The sequence below is a fragment of the Saccopteryx leptura genome, chromosome 2 (genome assembly GCF_036850995.1).
Source record: "Saccopteryx leptura isolate mSacLep1 chromosome 2, mSacLep1_pri_phased_curated, whole genome shotgun sequence".
NCBI classification, from domain to species: Eukaryota; Metazoa; Chordata; class Mammalia; order Chiroptera; family Emballonuridae; genus Saccopteryx; species Saccopteryx leptura.
Window position 1 is genome coordinate 165,122,061 of NC_089504.1, and position 24,284 is coordinate 165,146,344.

At 38.1% G+C, this 24,284-nt stretch overlaps 1 protein-coding gene across 9 annotated transcripts in view; it reads right to left on the reverse strand.

Moving 5' to 3' along the window:
- WASF3 (WASP family member 3) overlaps positions 1-24,284 on the reverse strand; it is a 193,169-nt gene that overhangs the window by 7,470 nt on the left and 161,415 nt on the right. For all 9 annotated transcript variants that reach the window (XM_066369236.1, XM_066369229.1, XM_066369238.1 and 6 more), the window contains 3 exons: positions 14,514-14,667; positions 11,476-11,593; positions 5,139-5,314 (listed from right to left, as the gene is read on the reverse strand). In XM_066369236.1, the coding sequence (XP_066225333.1) occupies positions 5,139-5,314; positions 11,476-11,593; positions 14,514-14,667 (448 nt within the window). The remainder of the gene's footprint in view (positions 1-5,138; positions 5,315-11,475; positions 11,594-14,513; positions 14,668-24,284) is intronic.

Below are 24,284 nucleotides of genomic sequence, written 5' to 3' on the forward strand. Positions count from 1 at the left end.
GTGGAAGTCTCACACCTCCCACATAATGGTGAAAGAGGGCCATGGGCAAGCATCTAATCAAGTCTCATCCTAAATTTACACTCAGAATTAAAGAAAATTCCTGATAATCTATAAAGAGAGAAAAATTTTGTGATTAGCTTATGTGACCTGGGTTAAAATATACTACTTATATGAACAGCTTTATTATATACAAGCCATGAAACTTAATATTTAAATGTCCTTCAGTTATTCTGAATATATCCACTAAGAGCCACATTTCTAAATAACACTTAAAATATAAATATAAAAAAGTCAAAAGATAGAAAATATAGAGCATGATTTCAATTTTGTACAAGAAAAACAGAGACCTGCATAGAAAAAAAGACTAAAGAAAAAATACACCAAGTGCAAATAGCAGTTTCTCTGGACAACATGATTATGGATAATATTTCAATGTTTTCTGTAATTACCAAATATAAAAAAACTTGGCTCTGGCCGGATGGCTCAGTGGTAGGGCGTCAGCCTGGTGTGTGGAAGTCCCGGGTTCGATTCCCGGTCTGGGCACACAGGAGAAACACCCATCTGCTTCTCCATCCTTCCCCCTCTCTTTTCTCTCTCTTCCTCTCCTGCAGCCAAGGCTCCATTGGAACAAAGTTGTCCTGGGCACTGAGGATGGCTCAATGGTCTCCGCCTCAGGTGCTAGAATGGCTCAGGTTGCAGCAGAGCAAAGCCCCAGATGGGCAGAGCATCGCCCCCTGGTGGGCATGCTGGGTGGATCACGGTCAGGCGCATGCGAGAGTCTGTCTGACTGCCTCCCTACTTCTAACTTCGGAAATATACCCCCCTCAAAAAATGTACATAAACTTATTTTATAATATGAAAAAGTGATTCACTTTAGTAAAATAAAATATTTCTAAATTAATTTAAGGGCTGTGACCCAAGTGCAGTGATTAATTATAATCTATTTTCTGATACATGAATGTAGTAAGAGGCCATGGAAACCAGTATGAGACAACAAAAGGAAATTCTAAAGAAACAAAACTGATAATTCCATTTGCTTTTTGAAAAATAAGAGATGTGAAGATATATCTAAAACCACAGACCCAAAGGTAGAATACTAAATTATCTGAATGGCCACTAATTTTATACCCTGCATGAAGCAATCTAAATCTCAGATATTAGAGCAGTGGCTCTCAAAATTTTTTAAGTCGGGGCGCATTTAAAATCCTACAAATAGCCTGACCAGGCGGTGGCGCAGTGGACAGAGCGTCGGACTGGGATGCAGAGGACCCAGGTTCGAGACCCCGAGGTCACCAGCTTGAGCGCGGGCTCATCTGGTTTGAGCAAAAGCCCACCAGCTTGGACCCAAGGTCGCTGGTTCCAGCAAGGGGTTACTCGGTCCACTGAAGGCCCGCGGTCAAGGCACATATGAGAAAGCAATCAATGAACAACTAAGGTGTTGCAACATGCAATGAAAAAACTAATAATTGATGCTTCTCATCTCTCTCCATTCCTGTCTGTCTGTCCCTATCTATCCCTCTCTCTGACTCACTCTGTCTCTGTAAAAAATAAAATAAAATTAAAATTGGCCTTGGCTGGTTGGCTCAGCGGTAGAGCGTCGGCCTGGCGTGCGGGGGACCCAGGTTCGATTCCCGGCCAGGGCACATAGGAGAAGCGCCCATTTGCTTCTCCACCGCCCCCCTCCTTCCTCTCTGTCTCTCTCTTCCCCTCCTGCAGCCAAGGCTCCATTGGAGCAAAGATGGCCCGGGCGCTGGGGATGGCTCCTTGGCCTCTGCCCTAGGCGCTAGAGTGGCTCTGGTCGCGGCAGAGCGACGCCCCGGAGGGGCAGAGCATCGCCCCATGGTGGGCAGAGCGTCGCCCCCTGGTGGGCGTGCCGGGTGGATCCCGTTCGGGCGCATGCGGGAGTCTGTCTGACTGTCTCTCCCCGTTTCCAGCTTCAGAAAAAAAAAAAAAATAAAATAAAATTAAATTAAATTAAAATTAAAATCCTACAAATAACTATAGACACACTATATACAAATTTCTGAAAAATGTTATAATAATTAAGTCAAATATTAAAAAAATATATAAAATCCAAGCATGCTTTTATGGTAATTAATTAAATGAAATAAACATGACAAAATTAAATTTATTCTGACATTAAAAAACACTTTTATGTTATATTTTTTGAGTTATGCTTTTTAGAATTCGTAAAAAAATTGGGGTTAAAAAAATAAAAAAACGACAAAAAATTATCTTTTTATAAAAGGTCTACCGGAAAGTGCTGTCTGTTTCTATCACAACAAGTTTCGACACATAAGCACATGTTTATTTGGCGCATGTGTGCCTCTCTATCTTTATCACTTAATGTATACATACTGACGTAGCAAATTAACTAAAAGTTGATTCACGTTAGTCTTATGTGTGAAGCCATAGTGTACCCATGGCTATTGATAAAGTTCATTTACGCCACTGTAATTTTTACGAATTTCAACAAGGAAGAAATGCTACAGAAGCATGTCTGTCGCATCCACCATATTCCCCGGACTTAGCACCCTCAGACTATCACTTGTTTTTGTCCTTAGAAAATTTTTTAAAGGGCAAAAAATTCAAAAATGAAGAAGATATCAAACAAGCACTGGTTCAATTTTTCACATCAAAAGATAAAACATTTTTCAAAAATAGGATATACAAATTGCCCTCACGCTGGCAAGAAATCATTAATAATAATGGCAATTATATTATTTAATAAAGTTTATTGATGGTAAGAAAAATTTGTATTTTGTTTTATTCCAAAAACGGACAGAACTTTCCGGTAGACCTTATATATACAGATACATTCTTAGTAAGATTTAGTAAATTTGGCAGGTCCTGGCAAGAATGTGTTAAGTTTTTTCATTCTTGTTTTTAAGAGAAACATGAGCCTGATGTGTCCTAGTGGTTTCTTCAATGTTTGGGCATATATTTGAAAGGCAAACTCTCATTTCCTCATCAATACATTGAAGAATTCCTCTCTTTTTACTCTTAATTGTGTTGAGTGCAGAAAACCCCCACCATACATATCTTTTTGTTTGGGTTTTTTTTTTGTTTCTATTTTTACAGAGACAGAGCGAGAGTCAGAGAGAAGGACAGACAGGAACAAACAAGAATGCAGAGAGATGAGAAGCATCAATCATCAGTTTTTCGTTGTGGCACTTTAGTTGTTCATTGATTGCTTTCTTATATGTGCCTTGAACGCGGGGCTACAGCAGACCGAGTAACCCCTTGCTCAAGCCAGCGACCGTGGGTCCAAGCTGGTGAGCTTTGCTCAAACCAGATGAGCCCGTGCTCAAGCTGGAGACCTTGGGGTCTTGAACCTGGGTCCTCCACATTCTAGTCCGATGCTCTATCCACTGTGCCACCACCCAGTCAGGCTCATCTTAACTTTACACCAAACAAAGGATAGAAGAAGCTTGCCTCCAGTCTTTCTGGGGAACATGGGGGTAGTGTAAACAATCCAGCACCACAGCTTAACAGCCTTTTGCAACCTAATCAGGCAAGTGAGGTGGGGGGTTGGGCAGACTGTCAGCTTACAGCCAATTCCCCACACCTCTGTCCCCCAAAAATCTAAACTCCAAAAACCCTGTTGGTTTTTTGGTCCCCAACAGGCACATATTTCTCTGGAATATCATAGGGCGCACCTGGAAATCTTCTAGGGCGCACCAGTGCGTCCTGGCGCACACTTTGATAAGCACTGTATTAGAGTATCAACCACTCAATGGAGGGATTGACAATTATTATCCATCTGTATGTACTGAAATAAAAGAGTACATATGGAGTATTATAAAATAGAGTATATATTTTGCATGAGTAAACAATACAACTAAATTAGCTGGAAGAATACAAGACACAAAACTGGCATCCTGGGAGCTATCAAGTTTAAGGGCTCCTCTCCACCCGAAGAACTATAAGCAGAACTGTATCGCTATTCTTATCATCAACAGAAATAAGCTCTAAGAGTCAAACTTGAGACTAGAGCTCCAGTAATTCTCTAATATTTAGCAGGTAACAACTCATGCAGAAAAATTACCTAAGAACTTGCCTCATATCCAGTGAATAACTTACAGCCCTTCTGAAGTAGGAATATTTACAGGCCCTATAAATAGTAAATATTAAATAGCTTCTGCACACAGAGTCTGTGCTAAACACTGAGGTTATAAAGATAAAATTTATTTAAAAAGAACACAAATTGAAGGCCAGGTTCAGGTTGTTGCTGTTTTTGAAAGATCCTTCACTCATCTAAGAATTCTCTATTCAAAGTTTTAAATGATGATGGAAGACTTTGAGAGATTATGCAAATGCAAAACAACTTTACAAAAGCAGAAATAGGAAATTAAACCATAAGTAAAATCAACTGGTCAGTTTCTGTTAGATGAATCCTTTTGTGACAAATGTGACGTACCGACTACATCATTCACACTTGCAAGAAATAATTTTACTTAATTGCTAACATAATTTTAAACACAAACAGAATTCTTCTCCTGAAATCAGAGCACATAAGATTAGTGAACTGCAGAAATAAATTTTTTTTGTTCATCAGTTTTTCAAAAGGTTATCAAAATAAATAATGAAGTTATTCCTTAATCGCATCAATTACTACCTACCAATCATTTTTTGATACCAAGTAGCAAAGGAAATTCTACATTCTAATCTAAAGAGTAAGACAAAGAGTTAAATGATTAAAATAAAAATGTAACTCACCGGAAGTCATTAAGCCCAAATCCGAATCCATGTTAAAACACTACACATCTATATAGACCAACTGAACAATAAACTAAAATAAAAGTCAGAGATATGGAAAATCATACCACTTAACCCAACATAAAATAAAACTGTTTTAAAGTATTGTTTGAAATTTCAAATACATTGATAGCTAGAAAGACAGACAGACTGAAAAGACAGATAAAATTTTTGAGGAAAGATTTGAAACATACTGTGGCCATATAAACACCAAATACTAGTCATTTCCAGGGAATAATAAAAACCAAGCACTCCTCAATACTACTATTACTACAACTACTACTATTACTACAACTACTACTATTACTACTACTACTACTACTACTACTACTACTACTACTACTACACACACACACACACACACACACACACAAACACACCTAGTATCTGGGGACAGGGATCCCTCGGAAGACGCTCCATGGTACACGCTCTGAGACAACCTGTTGTCGGGTCTGAGCTCTTTGTCATACGCCATCATATTCCATTCCTGGCGCCTGTTTCTGGCTTTTCTAACCTTTTTCACCTCACGGGTTGTGCCATCTATACGCTTTTGCTCCTGAAGTCCAGGAAAAGAGAGCAAGCATGCCGAGACAGAAGGGAAAGGAAAACAGGTTAAATACAGTGATAATGCTCAGGAAACAAGCCTGATATGCAAAGAGACAGTCCCCTTTCCATCAGTCTGTTAGAAAATCAAACACAGCACATACTCTTGCCCAACACAGACCCAACAAAAAGTAACCAACACTTACTACTTAACCATAATAAATAAAAATTACTTTGCTGCAACTACCAGAATTGCTTACCATCATTTTTAGTATTCTCACCTTGTTTTAAATACACTATACCTTTTATTTCTATAATACACAGATGAAACATCTGATGACAACATACAGAGAAATCATGGCTACCCCTACATAGTTTGACTGGCTCTTTAACATGCAATCTTCTTTCAAAAATAAATCAAAATGTTCTATTTCTAGTTTCTAAAAGAAATATCTAGGCTAGTCCTGCAACAAGCTGAACCCAAAACAGAACAAAGTAAGAACTTACCTTCCCATACAGACTCTTTCTTGCTCCATCCCTACTTTGCCAGCAAAAATGTATTCAATAAATACTTGGGTCCCACATAGGTGCTTCTTTAAAGTTGAGAACAATGATTTCTCTGTGTGTTTATGTTTTTCCTGCCTCCCTCATAAAATTTTATGATCCCTAAGGACAAGAACTATGTGCCTTTAAATACCATACTCCTCTTCCAGTCTCTCCACACATGATTCTACCTAGAGCACACAATCAATGCTGACTGAATGGCCAAATTCAGGTGAGCTTATGGGACTTACTATACTGCTCACAAAAGTTAGGGGATATTTTATCACTTCATATTCATTTTGAAATATCCCCTAATTTTTGTGAGCAGTATACATCCCAGCCCCTGCCAGGCATTGATGATACCAATGGCAAACAACAATAAAAAAAGACAGGTGTCTGCCCTCATGGAGTTTGCAGTCCAATGGAGGAAGCCTATAAAATCAGAGAAATAAATATATGATTATAAAATGTAAAACATAAATGTACCATGTACAGAATGCTGCTTAGTCTGGAAGTCAGGCCAGCATCTGGGAGTGAGTGAGAGGTAAGACCCATATGTGAATGGGCATTAATGCTGCAAAGAAGCCTGAGTCTGATGCATTCCAAGAGAGGGCACAGTGTACAAGGGCTCTGAGGAGGAGGGAGTACATCCCACGGGGAGACGTGAAAGAGGTGAGTGGCAAATGAGGGTGAATGGCCCAGGGGTCAGAAACATAGGCAAGACCTTAAAGGCTATGTTAAAAATATTGTTCTTTACCCCAAGAGCAATGGGAAACCACTGAAAAATAAGGGGAAGGGGTGACACACAAAGAAGAAAAGGTATCTGAAAGCCCCTACGTTGTGGAGAATAGACTGAAGGGGAAAGGTAGAGATGCCAATTAGGAAGCTGTTCAGGCAGTCTTGCTGAGATGATGCAGGTGGTTCAGGGTGCAGTGAGGACAGGTGATGACCAGACTGTTTCAGAGTGGTTAAGGAGGTGCAGACAATGTATTGGCAAAGAACGTGAACATAAAATTCACAGAACACATTTAATGGTTAATAAAGATGATGTGTAATACAAATTGTAAGGTTTGGGTTCATGGCACTTTTAAAACCAAAGCTCCCTTTAAAACTCAAATTCCCTTCATCCAACATCTGACCAAGGCTCAACACAGAACATTTCCTCCCTCACTGTGTGGTTGTAGTTAACTGGCTTGCTATTCTCTCACTTATGGCTTCCTGGCCTTCACTTGGAAGTGTAGCTAAAAGTTTATCTTTGCAGAAATGTCAGAGAAAACTTATACTGGAAAGGGACCTGACAATTAGGAAAGTTTATATCACAATAGTAGTTTGTAAAAGCCTAGCTACAGGCCCAGAGATGCTGCAAATCAGTGGGAGGAGGGGGACTGGCTTGCTTGAAGCCTCGGCCTGCCTGGCCAGCCCCGGATCTTGTGAACTAGCACAGGCCTCCTTTGGACAGGTGAGCCGGGAGAGAAACAATTTGGAGAAACTGTGGCGCCTCTCCAATCCACATACGAAAAAATATTCCTTTGCACCTATAGAGGCAGTGATGTCAGCGGCTTTTTCCAAGACCCCTGACTAATCTATAGAAACCCTACTGCAACCCTCCCCAGGGCCGACTCGGCTTTTGGGTCCGTCCTGGTACACCTGCACCCAGGCGTTTTAAATAGACAATCCTTTGGAACACACCAGCCTCGTGTTGTCAGTTCATCCCACAGTTTCGACCTTTCACAAATCAGACTTTTTTTGGTGGGGGGAGGGCTCACCAAAAATAATAATAATATCCAGGACCAAAGGAGGCTTGTTAAGAATAAAAAATGGTTCAGTGTAAGGGTGAGGAGCAATATGATGGTATCTTTTTTTTTTTTTTTTTTTTTTGTACGTGTATTTTTCTGAAGCTGGAAACGAGGAGAGACAGACTCCCGCATGCGCCCGACCGGGATCCACCCGGCACGCCCACCAGGGGGGGTGCTCTGCCCCTCCGGAGCGTCGCTCTGCCGCGACCAGAGCCACTCTAGCGCCTGGGGCAGAGGCCAAGGAGCCATCCCCAGCGCCCGGGCCATCTTTGCTCCAATGGAGCCTTGGCTGCGGGAGGGGAAGAGAGAGACAGAGAGGAAGGAGGGGGGGGGGTGGAGAAGCAAATGGGTGCTTCTCCTGTGTGCCCTGGCCGGGAATTGAACCCGGGTCCCCCGCACGCCAGGCCGACGCTCTACCGCTGAGCCAACCGGCCAGGGCCATGATGGTATCTTTTAACATTCACCTTCAACTTCTAAAAATTTACCCCTACGAAATATCTGCATGTGAGTAGAGGGATACCAATTGCGCTACTGTAACAGCAACAATTTTTAAGCAATCTCAATATTCATTAATATAGTAATGGGCAAATAGTTTATGATACATCCATACTTTGGAATACTATACAACTATTAAAAGGAATGAAGTCATCTTCAAATTTACAATATATGTGTATGTGTATAAGTTATGTGTAGTACAGAACTTACATGTCTATAAAAATGTATAAAAATACACTATGAAATGTAAATGCATATATTTATGAATGCATGAGAATAAAAAGTCTAAATATAAAAATATGCATGCTAAACTGCTAAATGGTAACATAGTTAGTTATGCCCAGGAAAGGGAGAAATTATTTGTTAGGCAAACAAGTGTGTTGCAAGTGTGTTAGGCTTGCTTGCTTGTATTTTGCCTGGTTGGTGCATGAGCACGGGGCAGCACATTGTAAATTGTGGACTGCCTGCCGCCACTGGGAGGGGCCCCTGTTTGCCAGAGAAGGTTTTTTTTCTCCTGGCCTGCATTGCTTGTGAGTCCTGAGAGAGAGAGAGAGAAAGAGAGAAAGAGAGAGAGAGAGAGTGGTTTTCCCTGCCAGCTTCTGCCATTGCAAGCCTCTAATAAAGGAAATGGCCCACCATCCTCTGGCTCCACAGTTCCTTTACCGAATCCAACAGGAACCTGCCTGGCCTCGGCCACAGGCCTTACATTATTCCCAAATTTTCTAAACTAATGTATTTACTTTGGTGCAGTTTGAACATTTTACAACCTGCATGTAATGTTGGCATATTTTAAAAAAACAAAAAATAAAAATACTAACATCAAAAGAAAAAAAAGGGAGATTTTAATGGATCCCAATATCCATCCTGAATAAGAACACTGTACTAAATTCAAATTGAAAGTGACCTGCTTTTCAAAAACCCCAGAGGATTCCCAGAATGAAGGACAGCTTGCCTCATTCTGTTCCTATATAAAGCACATTTGTATTACAATTTTCATATTCCTTTCCCTTTATGAGTTCCAGGGGCTGCATGGTTATTTAGTGTGTTTCTACTACAATCTCCACGAGGTGATAATCCTATCATTTCACCACTGTTTATCCTGCGCTTAAAGGCACTTAAAAAAGAAAGAAAAGAATCATTATATATAAATGAATAAATAAGAAATTTACCAGAATTTTATGTGTTTGAATAATGTGCAATGAGACAAAACTGCCAACAAAATGACAACTAATTTTGATGACACAATAATCACACATAAAGACTGTTTTGCCCCGAAGAACATTGGCAAAAGGATTAAACAATTTTTCCAAAGTATCACTGAGAAAGGAAACCTAGAAGGTAATGTAAAAGGACAGGCATGTTTTATTTTTTTAAATGAGATATAGAAACAGACTCCCACTAGCACCCAACTGGGATCCACCCAGCAACCTCCTTCTGGGGCCATGCTCACAACCAAGCTATTTTTAATTTTTTAGCACTTGAGGTGGAGGCTCTATGGAGCCATCCTCAGTGTCCTGGGCCTTGGCTGTGGGAGACGAAAAGAGAGAGAAAGAGAGAGAGAGAGAGAGAAAAGGGAGAGGGGGAGAAGCAGATGGTTGCTTCTCCTATGTGCCCTGGCCAGGAATCAAACCTGGGACTTCCACACATTAGGTCAACATTCTACCACTGAGCCAACTGGCCAAGGCCATGACAAGCACGTTTAAAAGGAAAATGCTCTTACTAGCTCCGGGGTTTTGCCCTGTCCTACCAAGAGCTATGGGAATTAAGACCAATAATCTTAAGTATGTTTCTTTTCCATTCTAGAAAATGGGATCTTCCTCTTCTTCACTTGAGTATTTGGCAGCTTCTTAGCTTGACTACTCCTATACTTAAGTACTCAGTAACTCTTCCAAGATTCCCAGTTAATCTCCCCAACCCAGGAGCATGAGAAGAGGGGATGAGGGACCAAGCCTTTGGACTCTTTCCTAGAACTCAGTGGTAACGTCTTACACTGACAGTCTGCAAATTGTTTTCATATTTCCTGTCCTAAATCCTGTTTTTTAAATTTCAAATTCTCTTCGATCCTAAATTGTCACTCCTACTGAGCCAATACACCGAAACGCCTCAAAACTTTAAGGCCATGAACCCACAAAAAGGTAAGCATTTCTCTTAACTAAAGCACTCTTCTATTTGTCAAGCAAATCATGTGGTCATTTTTAAAAAAACACAGCCTATGTGTTCTTGTGAACTAATGCGACTCCATTAAATTTAATTTCTAAATTAAAAACAAACAAACAAACATAGCTTACATATAAAAAGTCTTAGCAGGCCCTGGCCGGTTGGCTCAGTGGTAGAGCGTCAGCCTGGCGTGCAGGAGTCCTGGGTTCGATTCCTGGCCAGGGCACATAGGAGAGGCACCCATCTGCTTCTCCACCCCTCCCCATCTCCTTCCTCTCTGTCTCTCTCTTCCCCTCCCACTGCCAAGGCTCCACTGGAGCAAAGTTGGCCCGAGCACTGAGGATGGCTCTATGGCCTCTGCCTCAGGTGCTAGAATGGCTCTGGTTGCAACAGAGCAATGCCCCAGATGGGCAGAGCATCGCCCCCTGGTGGGCATGCCGGGTGGATCCTGGTCGGGTGCATGCAGGAGTCTGTCTAACTGCGTACCCATTTCCAACTTCAGAAAATTACAAAAAAAAAAAAAAAAAGGCTTAGCAAATATTAGCCTTTGGAAAACTCTTCTCAGTGGCTTAAATCTAATTTTTGGGCCCCAAAGGGACAACTTTCAAAACAGAAGTCCTTACACCTTAGTTGAGTATGCTTGTCTTACAATGCAAGTGCTTCTCAACCTTCAACTTGCAATGATCTTGCCTACCACCATCCACCAAAGGTATCTCCTCCAGTAAATACCATGCTCTGAACTGGCAGATCACACACACTTTTCAATCCAATATCAACAGCTCATCAAAGCAATAATTACAGCTAGGTGGCAACCCAACAATGCAAAAGCTTTTAAAACAATGAAAGGAGAGAATTATTTCTGATACTGTTGACTGTATAAAATTTGAAAAGGTAGAACAAAGTTTTAAAACATGGTTACAAACAATACTAAAATTTTAGCCATTACTTTTGTGAAAGCAAAGCAAGTATTAGAGAACAAATCAAGAGTATTTATTGAAAAATATTACTGTTTTTAATAAAGTGACTTGTCAGTCTCTTTAGGTAAAAAATATAATTTCTAAAAAACCTTCATCACTAAATCCAAAATCTCAACCATTCAAGTAAAAAGATTTACTGATTTCTTTGTAAACAAGAATCCATTTCCATAAATTTACATACATTTCCCCTAATGGAATTTATTTACCTTTTGACGTCTTTTCTCTTTCCTTTTGTCTTCTGTGTCCTGTAGCATTTTTTCTTTCCAAAGGTCAAAGAAATAGGAAGGATCAGTATAGAACTTCAGCCCGTCCTTTTTATCATCTCTACAAATCAAGATATTACAAGTCAGAAAAAAAGGCTGTCAGCTATCTTCATAAGCACGTAAAATTAATGCAATTGTAACTCATGAGATTATAACATCTACATGGGGCACTTTAACTGTTCTATACATTAAGTTTCTCAGAATTCCTTACTTGAAAAAAAGTATAAATATTAAAGAACAGCAACTTTTTCTAGAGTAATTAGGTAAAAAGTACTCTTGAAAATTTATATTCAAGTATAAAAAAGTGCTCCTAAATATCACAATATGGCTCATAAAGTAACAATACTTCAATTATTTTCAGGAAATGTCTTGTTTATTCCAATAGGGGGCTATACACAGAAACAGATGGATTCTTTATACACACACATTTACTTCAACTCTGGAATGTCAATGGTATGAGGATAAAAATTAGTAAGTACTCTGTCCCTTTTACCCTTTTTCTCAGTCAGGTTTGTCCAATATCTAAAAATATATATTAAAAAGAAGCAAAATAGTCATGGTGTATAAATTGAACTAGGAAAAAGTGATGAATTATTTTTAAAGTGGAAGTAACTCACAAAGATAATTCACTCGTAGCCATTTTGTTTTAAGCACTGCTATAATTACTATGGTCTCAAGAATATCTAAATCTTTATATGTTATTAACTTATCATAAAATAGTAATGCAGCCAACGTAAATCCAAAGTTGTAATATAAATCAATAACAAATCTGAAAATAGTCATGATATAAATTAAACACTCTATTCTAGTAATGCTTTAAAAAGTATCTAGCATATAGACTACCTCTAAGAGGAAACAAAATATTTACATTTCTAATGTAATTTAAGTTACATAGAGAAAGCAAAAATTAGTGAAATAAGTATAGGAAAGAGTTTATGCCTAAATAGTAATAGAAAGCTCAGTGAATTATTCCAGGGCAAACTTGTGTTCCCGCGAAACCCATCAGCTCCTCATCAAACAGAGGCCCTCAGCCCTCAGCCCTCAGCCCTCAGCCCTCATTCCTATGAGGACTATTCTGATCACTCTCTGAAAATCACTAAGCTAACCAGTGATTAGCTGGTTAACCTTAGATTTCTTAAAATTCTTCCTTTTGTTTCCAAATTCCCTAATTGATAAGCAAACTGAATTAGAGATTTTATTGATAACATTATTGTGAAAAACATAATTGATTTCCCTAAATACAAGGCCTTCAATACATAGAAGATATAGAAAAATCTGAGCATGAACTTGCTGCAAAATTTAAGATGTAGAAAATGTACATTAAAAAAAATGGAGTGAATACATAATGAGGGCAGAAACTCAAATAAATAATGTGAACCTGGACATAAAAACATAAGCAGAAATGTCCTGTCTACAACAACTAAATATTTGATTTTTCAGTCACAATGAACTCCTCATATATTAACTGTGGCGTGGCAGTGTCATACTTAACCTCAATTGCTAAAGTTTGTGCTTCACATACCTAAAACATTACTGTATTAGCAAAAGTCGATCTGAATTGGAGCTGTTATTCTTAAACGTACTATTAAAAAGTCAAAAAACATTTTTATTTTCCATAAAACTGATTATATACATACAATATATATATAAAAGTCAATTCATTTTTTTGTGCAATTAAAAATTTTAAATCAGCACAAATGTTTCATCTTGATCTTGATTAATCAAATAGAATGGTTAGTTGAGTTTTCTGGGGTTTTTTTCCTCTTTAGAACAGAATATTTTGTGAGGTTTCTTAGGAAAATTTTAGTTAAGTAAGCCTCATGGCTCCCAGTACGTAAGTAAAATAGAAATTGTTGCAAAAAAATGCCTATTGAACACAAGCAAAATTACAAGTTAAAACATCAGGCTTTCAATAGCACTGTTCACACATATCATTCATGTAGAGTAGTGTGCTAAAGCCTTAGAAAAATGTGGCTCCTGGTCCTCTCTCACCGGCGTTTCCAGGGGCTCCTACGTTCTTCTGAGAGAGTCTGTGTCTGTGCTGAAAGGAAGGGCTGTAGCGTGAACTGCCACTTTGCCAGCAGAGCTGTAGATCCAAACACTGACTCGTGGACCATGAGGAGGGACAGGAATTGAGACCAAGAAAAACTCTGGACACCCACTGAGGGACCAATGGCCCATGAAGGCAGAATGGAGGAGAAGTCAGTGAATTCTGGAAGGCCCCACGCAACACCACTTACCTGGAGGGCAGTGAGGACCAGTCCCCACCAGTCTGCTCAGGAGAGGCTGAAGGAATGAGCTCCACAGAAGGGTGGAAAGAAGAGAGAAACTCAACATGCAACAAGAAAGAATATGGAAAAGGAATACAGGAAAGAGAGGAACAGACAGAAAATATGGAAAGAAAGCACTGATGCAGCGGGAGGTAGCACAGGGTTTGTAAAAAAGCATTTTAGTTTCTTAATGTTAATTTTTTGCACTACTTATTTTTCATTCCTTATCTTGGGAGTCTGGCCCTGATAATATGTCCTAACATTTTGTAGTAACAGAAAGTTAATTCATTGATTGTATTTTCACTCTTTAAAACTCCCTAATGCGGCAGAATGCATTTTTTCTGAATTAAATAACAAATGTCTCTACAGGGCTGAAATGCTGACAGTTATTTTGCTGAATCACAAATGAATTATGTGGTTCCTTTAAAGTTGACTTTGAACAACACAGACACACAGGATACTGTTATATAATGTGCTCACTTTTACTTAAGATGCTTACATTTAAAAACTAAAATTAGAACTCACACTTTTCTAGGTAAGTTTATCTATATTTTGAAATACTGAAACTTTAGCAATTCTGTACCAATGACTAATTTCATTGTCTATAATACTGCAATTGTTACTTTCAAAATTTGAAAGATGCTCTCACAGCCCGTCGCCCTCTTTCAACTTGTCTGTACTGAAAAGGCCCCAGGACACATGAAACCATACCTGTACGGTGTCAGAATATTCAGAGGAGGTGGCTTATCGCTCTGGTTGTAGATGTCAGCAACAGGGTTAGGAATGCTGTTCTTTGAAACCACCTGCTGGTCTTGGACTGTGGAACTTTTGAAAGCTTTTTTCATGTTGATGTCCTGTAGTGATACTATTTAGAGAACAAAATACTTTAACTGTTTTGAAATAAGTATAATTTGAGTCAAAATCATAAACATCTCCTAAAATAAACAAATGTCATCTTTATTTTTCATTTACAAACATGCTGAAATAGCATATGCATTTCTTCCAACTCCATGAGATTGTGTCTTTTTTCTTTGGTAGTAATGTAATTACTTCATTGAACTTAACATTAGGTTCAATCATTCTATTTAAATAAATCATTCTTTATTTAAATAGAACTTACTAGAAACCACACAGAAATATAGTTATAAATATTAACTGTCATGTAAATACCGACTTGGGCATCCTGGGGGAGTGGAACATTCAAACAATATCAGTTTAATTATAACACATGTAGAAAAGATTTCTGCAAAATATTAAAAACTAAAAAAGGCATTACATTTTTCTGACACTATCATTAAGGAGAGACAGCAAAGCTTTTCAATGTATAGTCCTAGAAATTAAGCGGTGTGATGTAAAACTAGACTAAGGAGTGAGAGAATTGGGCTGACTATGCTTATTTCTTGTGTTTGTGCTAACTTTACATCTCATCTATTAACTCATCTGACTTCAACACAATCTTTTTGAGATGGGCAAACTGGTCCATTAACCCACCTGACCAGGAGCGCTGACACTCAGGATATTCTGTAAAGTTTCATGAAATTTATTCTACAGATTAACCTTTCTCAGTTAAGGTTTATCACAAGCATTTCAATATTTTAATTGTGAGACCAAAACAAAAAAAAATGAAGGAAGATAAATATAAATCACTTTGATATCTATCTGAAAAATAAATGATTGATTTAAGATGTTAAAAACTTCTTTGAATAAACCAAGTAGGGATTAAAATTTGTTTTCTAAAATAAAAGATAAATTTTAAAAAACATTAAAAAGGACATGGATTTAGCGCCCCCATTTTTGTTGGAAATGTCCATAAGAATACTTATAATGAATATTAAAATTTTAATGTTTTATATTTTTGTTAAATTTTTAATTCACCTAATTTAATTCTGACCTTTGAAAAAGGCATGAAGATGAGAAAACATTCTTCTAAATAAGAGATAAGTTCCATAAATAACCACATTAAAAAAAACCTTAACTTTTTATTAATACTACTAGTATAGGTCTAACAGAAAAATCAGGTGTTAAGGGCATTTTAACACAATAAGACAAACTGTAACTACCATTATATAAAGGTAAAAATAAATTTTAATTTGAACATGTTCCTAAAAGTAAACATGTAATGGCATTTTTAATAATTTTTTTACAAATCCTTTCCCAGTCTAATCTCAATCCTTCATTTAAAAGATATAGAGGACGACGTCAGAGTAATGGCGGGGTAGGAAGCGATTCCGATAAATCTCCCCCAAAACTCAACAAGATCTTCAACCAGAAACAGAAAAACCTATACTTGGAGCCTCCAGATGCTTCGCAATACACCCAAAGGTATGGTCGAGTGAAAAATTGGCTAAATATATAACCAAACCCCGAAGGAAATAGGGAGTAAGAAATGCTCCGCCTTCCTCACTAACCTAAACAGGGCGGCTTTCTCTGGTAACTGTGAATATAGAAACTGAGGCGGGCAAAGGGGGTGAATAGATTCAGGCCACGGTACAAACGGCTGAACCAGGCTGTGGCATGGAGATCCAAGCCGAGGAAAAACTGATCCTGTGGCAACCCGGGCAATACAAGCTAACACTCGCGCCAAACCGAAACAAAGAAAGACAAGCGGGGCGGCCATTTTACCCGGTCTCCTGGTTGGTGCGCAGTTAGTGGGTGAGAGATTTCTCCTAGGCCCCGAGAGTGGGTGCCCGTGTTGCCCCACGGAGAGGCAGGGTCGGAGGCCTTTCTGTGGGCCGAGGGCAGAGTCTCTGGGCAGCCCCAGCGCCCTAAGAAAGCCACGCACGGGAGGGAGTGAGAACTAATTCCAATGGTGGAAATTTTCCGTGCTGGTGGGGGTTTCACTCAGAGGGAAACGCGGCCGGCCTCATATCCGGGTTTGCGCGTGCAGATAGTGAATGAGAGATTCCTCCGAGTGCCTCGGCAGTGTGCGTCCATGTTATCGCACAGAGGGGCAGAGTCAGGGGCCTTTGTGGGGGCCAAAGCGGAATCTCGGGCCGCCCCAGCGCCTTGCAAAAGCCGCACACGGGGACGGAGCGAGACTCAATTCCAACGCTGCAACATTTCCCTGCGGTTGGGGGTTTCACTCAGAGCGTGAGACTGCTGGCCGGATATCCTGGTCTGCGCGCGCAGCCAGTGAGTGAGAGTTTCCTCCAAGCGCCCCGGAAGTGGGCGCCCGCCTGTGTTACCGGACAGAGTGGCAGACAGAGCCAGAGGTCTTTGAGTGGGCGGAAAGCCCGCCTGATTATGCTAGCAGCTCTGACTGACTGAGCCTTACCCAGAGCCCTGTGCTGAGTGGAAATAGAGTGGGGAGTTGCCAGCTCTTTGAGCCTCTTACTATCCAGGCAGAGGCAGCAGCAACCCCATAGCTGGATTATCAGGCTACTAATTGAGGAAGGAAAGACTAGGAGAAAGGCTCCAGGAACACAGACTCTCTCACTGTCGGAGCCTATAAATGCTAATAGCCTCGACTGCCAACGAGACTAAAGCACAATACATGACATTGCCATAGAGACTTATCAACTGCAAACCTCTACCTGAGCGTGCCAAAGGGACAGAACCCGGGGTACAGAGTCACCGACCAGGAAGAGGGAGAGAAAAGAAAAAGCAAGAAGATAACCTCTCAAAATCAAGAATAATCTGCAGACTTTATAACCTATCCCATTTTATTATATTTGTTCGTTTGTTTCTCTTATCTTCATTCTTGATACTTTTTTTCCTCCTCCAATTTGGCCGATTAACTCTCTGCCAGTCTTACTCTCTCCTCTCCTTGAACTACACTACCCATAAGTGTTACATCTCCCATTATCTTTTCTCTTCTCTTCCTTTCTCTCTATGAGGGTTGCACTCCAAAACCCTTAACTCTCTCTCTCTCTCTCCTTTATTTTTTCTTCTATTTAGTGGTTCCCTCTTTTTCTCTCTCTCTCTCTTTCTTTTCTCCCTCTATATTAGTTTCTTCCTTTCTCCTTTACATCTCCTCTCATTCAAACCTCAATAACAAACAAATTATCTTATCTGGGACTCAAACTTATGTTTGTGGCATTTTGGGGGGGTTTTACTTCACCTTTTTAACTCACTAGCAGTGCTCCCATCCCTGGCTCTCCATTTTATCTAGTTCTTGTTCCACTAAATACAATAGTAATTTTTTAATTTGTCTCCACATTTTTCCGTTTTCCTCTTATTCCTCTCATCATAACTCTTAGACAACCAACACCTAAAAGCAAATCATTTTATTCTTGACCCAAATTTTTTCCTTATTTGCTTTTTGTGGGTCCATACGCTTTTTTTTTTTTTCTTTTTCTCGTTTTTCTTTTTCTTTTTTTTTTTTTTGCCCCTTTATTACTTTTCCCCAATTCAGGCCCTCCATCAAAGGCATTGTTTGTTATAATTCACAGTTCACCACAAGATTTTCTCAAGAAAGAGGGGAGAGGAGAGGAGAGGAAAAAAGGAGGGGGGGAATAATTTCCTTTTTTAAAAAATTTTTATTTTATTTTATTTTTCTTTATTTCATTATTAATTTTTTTTTTAAAAAAACAACTATTTTCGATTTTTTATTTTTTTTATTATTTTTTTTAACTTTTTATTCTTTATTAAATCTCATTAATACTATCAACAAAACCACCCTCAGATGCCATTAAGGAAGAGAAAATCGAATATCATGGATACAAAAGAAAGAGAGGTAACACAACTAGATGAGGAAAAATCTATGGAGAAAAAATTTAATATATTGGAAACCTTGGAGCTAAATGAAAGAGAATTCAAGATAGAAATCCTAAAAATCCTCCGAGATATACAAGAAAACACAGAAAGACAATTTAGGGAGCTCAGAAAACAACTCAATGAACACAAAGAATATATGTCCAAGGAAATTGAAACTATAAAAACAAATCAAACAGAGATGAAAAACTCAATTCACGAGCTGAAAAACGAAGTAACAAGCTTAGCTAATAGAACAGGTCAGATAGAAGAGAGGATTAGTGAAATAGAAGACAAGCAACTTGAGGCACAGCAGAGAGAAGAAGAAAGAGACTGAAAAATTAAAAAAAATGAGATAGCCCTACAAGAATTATCTGACTCCATCAAAAAGAATAACATAAGAATAATAGGTATAACAGAGGGAGAAGAGAGAGAAAATGGAATGGAGAACATACTCAAACAAATAATAGATGAGAACTTCCCAAGCCTGTGGAAAGAACTAAAGCCTCAAGTTCAAGAAGCAAACAGAACTCCGAGTTTTCTTAACCCCAACAAACCTACTCCAAGGCATATCATAATGAAACTGGCACAAACCAACAGCAACGAAAAAATTCTCAAGGCAGCCAGGGAAAAGAAGAATACAACATATAAAGGAAGGCCCATTAGATTATCATCAGATTTCTCAGCAGAAACTCTACAAGCTAGAAGAGAGTGGACCCCAATATTTAAAGTCCTGAAAGAGAGGAACTTTCAGCCACGAATACTATACCCATCAAAGCTATCCTTCAAATATGAAGGAGAAATAAAAACATTCACAGATACAGAAAAGATGAGGGAATTTATCATCAGAAAACCCCCACTCCAGGAATTACTAAAGGGGGTTCTCCAATCAGATACAAAGAACAAAAAAAAACCAGAGCCACAAGTAAAAGCTCCAAGAAGAACACAATAAAACCAAATTTAAACTGTGACAACAACAAAAAGAAAGAGGGGGAGAAGATGGAGATTAACAGTAGCAAAGGACGATGGAGTGCAAAAGTACTCAGAAAATAGTTCGCTACAATGAACAGGGTAGGGACCCTTTTCATTACTCAAAGGTAACCACCATTGAAAAAACCACCACAGAAGCACATGAGATAAAAAAGATAGCAACAGAGGAAAGATGTATGGAATACAACCAAATAAAAATAAAAGATAGAAAAATGAAAGAGAAGGATCAAACAAGACACAAAACTAACAGAAAGCAAGATATAAAATGGCAATAGGGAACTCACAATTGTCAATAATTACACTAAATGTAAACGGATTAAACTCACCAATAAAAAGGCACAGAGTAGCAGAATGGATTAAAAAAGAAAATCCAACTGTATGCTGCCTACAGGAAACTCATCTAAGTAACAAGGATAAAAACAAATTCAAAGTGAAAGGCTGGAAAACAATACTCCAAGCAAATAACATCCCAAAAAAAGCAGGTGTAGCAATACTCATATCGGATAATGCTGACTACAAGACAGGAAAAGTACTCAGAGACAAAAATGGCCATTTCATAATGGCTAAGGGGACACTGAATCAAGAAGACATAACAATTCTTAATATATATGCACCAAACCAAGGAGCACCAAAATATATAAGACAGCTACTTATTGATCTTAAAACAAAAACTGACAAAAACACAATCATACTTGGAGACCTCAATACACCGCTGATGGCTCTAGATCGGTCATCCAAACAGAGAATCAACAAAGACATAGTGGCCTTAAACAAAACACTAGAGCACCTGGATATGATAGACATCTACAGGACATTTCATCCCAAAGTAACTGAGTATACATTTTTCTCCAGTGTACATGGATCATTCTCAAGAATTGACCATATGTTGGGCCACAAAAACAACATCAGCAAATTCAGAAAAATTGAAGTTGTACCAAGCATATTTTCTGATCATAAAGCCTTGAAACTAGAATTCAACTGCAAAAAAGAGGAAAAAAATCCCACAAAAATGTGGAAACTAAACAACATACTTTTAAAAAATGAATGGGTCAAAGAAGAAATAAGTGCAGAGATCAAAAGATATATACAGACTAATGAAAATGACAATACGACATATCAGAACATATGGGATGCAGCAAAAGCAGTAATAAGAGGGAAGTTCATATCACTTCAGGCATATATGAACAAACAAGAGAGAGCCCAAGTGAACCACTTAACTTCCCAAATTAAGGAACTAGAAAAAGAAGAACAAAGACAACCCAAAACCAGCCGAAGAAAGGAGATAATAAAAATCAGAGCAGAAATAAATGAATTAGAGAACAGAAAAACTATAGAAAAAATTAATAGAACAAGGAGCTGGTTCTTTGAAAAGATCAACAAAATTGACAAACCCTTGGCAAGACTTACCAAGGAAAAAAGAGAAAGAACTCATATAAACAAAATCCAAAATGAAAGAGGAGAAATCACCACGGACACCGTAGATATACAAAGAATTACTGTAGAATACTATGAAAAACTTTATGCCACTAAATTCAACAACCTAGAAGAAATGGATAAATTCCTAGAACAATACAACCTTCCTAGACTGAGTCAAGAAGCAGCAGAAAGCCTAAACAGACCTATCAGTAAAGAAGAAATAGAAAAAACCATTAAAAACCTCCCCAAAAATAAAAGTCCAGGCCCTGACGGCTATACCAGCGAATTTTATCAAACATTCAAAGAAGACTTGGTTCCTATTCTACTCAAAGTCTTCCAAAAAATTGAAGAAGAAGCAATACTTCCAAACACATTTTATGAGGCCAACATAACCCTCATACCAATACCAGGCAAGGATGGCACAAAAAAAGAAAACTACAGACCAATATCTCTAATGAATACAGATGCTAAAATACTAAACAAAATACTAGCAAATCGAATACAACAACATATTAAAAATATAATACATCATGATCAAGTGGGATTCATCCCAGAATCTCAAGGATGGTTCAACATACGTAAAACGGTTAACGTAATACACCATATCAACGAAACAAAGAACAAAAACCACATGATCTTATCAATAGACGCAGAAAAGGCTTTCGATAAAATACAACACAATTTTATGTTTAAGACTCTCAACAAAATGGGTATAGAAGGAAAATATCTCAACATGATAAAGGCCATATATGATAAACCATCAGCTAACATCATATTAAATGGCACTAAACTGAAGGCTTTCCCCCTAAAATCAGGAACAAGACAGGGTTGTCCACTCTCTCCACTCTTATTTAATGTGGTACTAGAAGTTCTAGCCAGAGCAATCAGACAAGACAAAGAAATAAAAGGCATCCATATGGGAAAAGAAGAAGTAAAGGTATCACTTTTTGTAGATGATATGATCCTATACATTGAAAACCCCAAAGAATCCACAAAAAGACTACTAGAAACAATAAGCCAATAAAGTAAGGTCGCAGGATACAAAATTAACATACAGAAGTCAATAGCCTTTCTATATGCCAACAATGAAACAACTGAGAAGGAACTCAAAAGAATAATCCCCTTCACGATTGCAACAAAAAAAATAAAATACTTAGGAATAAACATAACAAAGAATGTAAAGGACTTATATAATGAAAACTATAAACCATTGTTAAGGGAAATCGAAAAAGATATAACGAGATGGAAGAATATACCTTGTTCTTGGCTAGGAAGAATAAATATAATCAAGATGGCTATATTACCCAAAGCAATATACAAATTTAATGCAATTCCCATCAAACTTCCAATGACGTTTTTTAAAGAAATAGAGCAAAAATCATCAGATTTATATGGAACTATAAAAAACCCCGAATAGCCAAAGCAATCCTAAAGAAAAAGAATGAAGCTGGGGGCATTACAATACCTGACTTCAAACTATATTATAGGGCCACGACAATCAAAACAGCATGGTATTGGCAGAAAAATAGACAATCAGACCAATGGAACAGAATAGAAAGTCCAGAAATAAAACCACATATATATAGTCAAATAATTTTTGATAAAGGGGCCAACAACACACAATGGAGAAAAGAAAGCCTCTTCAATAAATGGTGCTGGGAAAACTGGAAAGCCACATGCAAAAGAATGAAACTGGACTACAGTCTCTCCTCCTGTACAAAAATTAACTCAAAATGGATCAAAGATCTAAACATAAGACCTGAAACAATTAAGTACATAGAAGAAGACATAGGTACTAAATTCATGGATCTGGGTTTTAAAGAGCATTTTATGAATTTGACTCCACAGGCAAGAGAAGTGAAGGCAAAAATTAATGAATGGGACTACATCAGACTAAGAAGTTTTTGCTCAGCAAGAGAAACTGATAACAAAATAAACAGAAAGCCAACTAAATGGGAAATGATATTTTCAAACAACAGCTCAGATAAGGGCCTAATATCCAAAATATACAAAGAACTCATAAAACTCAACAACAAACAAACAATCCAATAAAAAAATGGGAAGAGGATATGAATAGACACTTCTCCCAGGAAGAAATACAAATGGCCAACAGATATATGAAAAGATGCTCATCTTCTTTAGCTATTAGAGAAATGCAAATCAAAACGGCAATGAGATACCACCTCACACCTGTTAGATTAGCTATTATTAGCAAGACAGGTAATAGCAAATGTTGGAGAGGCTGTGGAGAAAAAGGAACCCTCATACACTGTTGGTGGGAATGTAAAGTAGTACAACCACTATGGAGGAAAGTATGGTGGTTCCTCAAAAAACTGCAAATAGAACTACCTTATGACCCAGCAATCCCTCTACTGGGTATATATCCCAAAAACTCAGAAACATTGATACGTAAAGACACATGCAGCCCCATGTTTATTGCAGCATTGTTCACAGTGGCCAGGACATGGAAACAACCAAAAAGCCCATCAATAGATGACTGGATAAAGAAGATGTGGCACATATACACTATGGAATACTACTCAGCCATAAGAAATGATGACATCGGAACATTTACAGCAAAATGGTGGGATCTTGATAACATGATACGAAGCGAAATAAGTAAATCAGAAAAAACCAGGAACTGTATTATTCCATACGTAGGTGGGACATAATAGTGAAACTAAGAGACATTGATAAGAGTGTGGTGGTTACGGGGGGGAGGGGGGAATGGGAGAAGGAAAGGGGGTGGGGAGGGGCACAAAGAAAACAAGATAGAAGGTGACAGAGGACAATCTGACTTTGGGTGGTGGGTATGCAACATAATTGAATGACAAGATAACCTGGACTTGTTATCTTTGAATATATGTATCCTGATTTATTGATGTCACCCCATTAAAAAAATAAAATTATTATTAAAAAAAAAAATAAAAACAAATAAAAGATATAGAAAGTAAAATTTTAAAAAAGGAATTGAATTTTAATTTTGCTTAAACTGCCACAATTTCAGAGTATCATCAAACTGATTACAGTTACCTACACAGTGCTTGCCAATATTGACGTTATTTTAAGACCCCAATACTATTCCTGAGATGTTAAATCACCAAGATTATTTACAGGCATCACCCTAACAAGAATATGGGGTGAGAGACTTTACTCTGTCACACTTTGTATGTACAACCCTGTTTCTTAGTTGGATCACATCTTTGGATTAATTCTGTAATTTTTAGGTAAGAAAGTATGTTTAAAATAATTACAAATATCCTAAATTAGGCCTTCTAATACTGAATGCATTCAAAGAATTCTTTAAAACAAACACTACATGTGTGACTTTTTTAAAAAGAGAGTTTGGCATATGAGATAAACAAGATGTGTGTCTTTTAATCA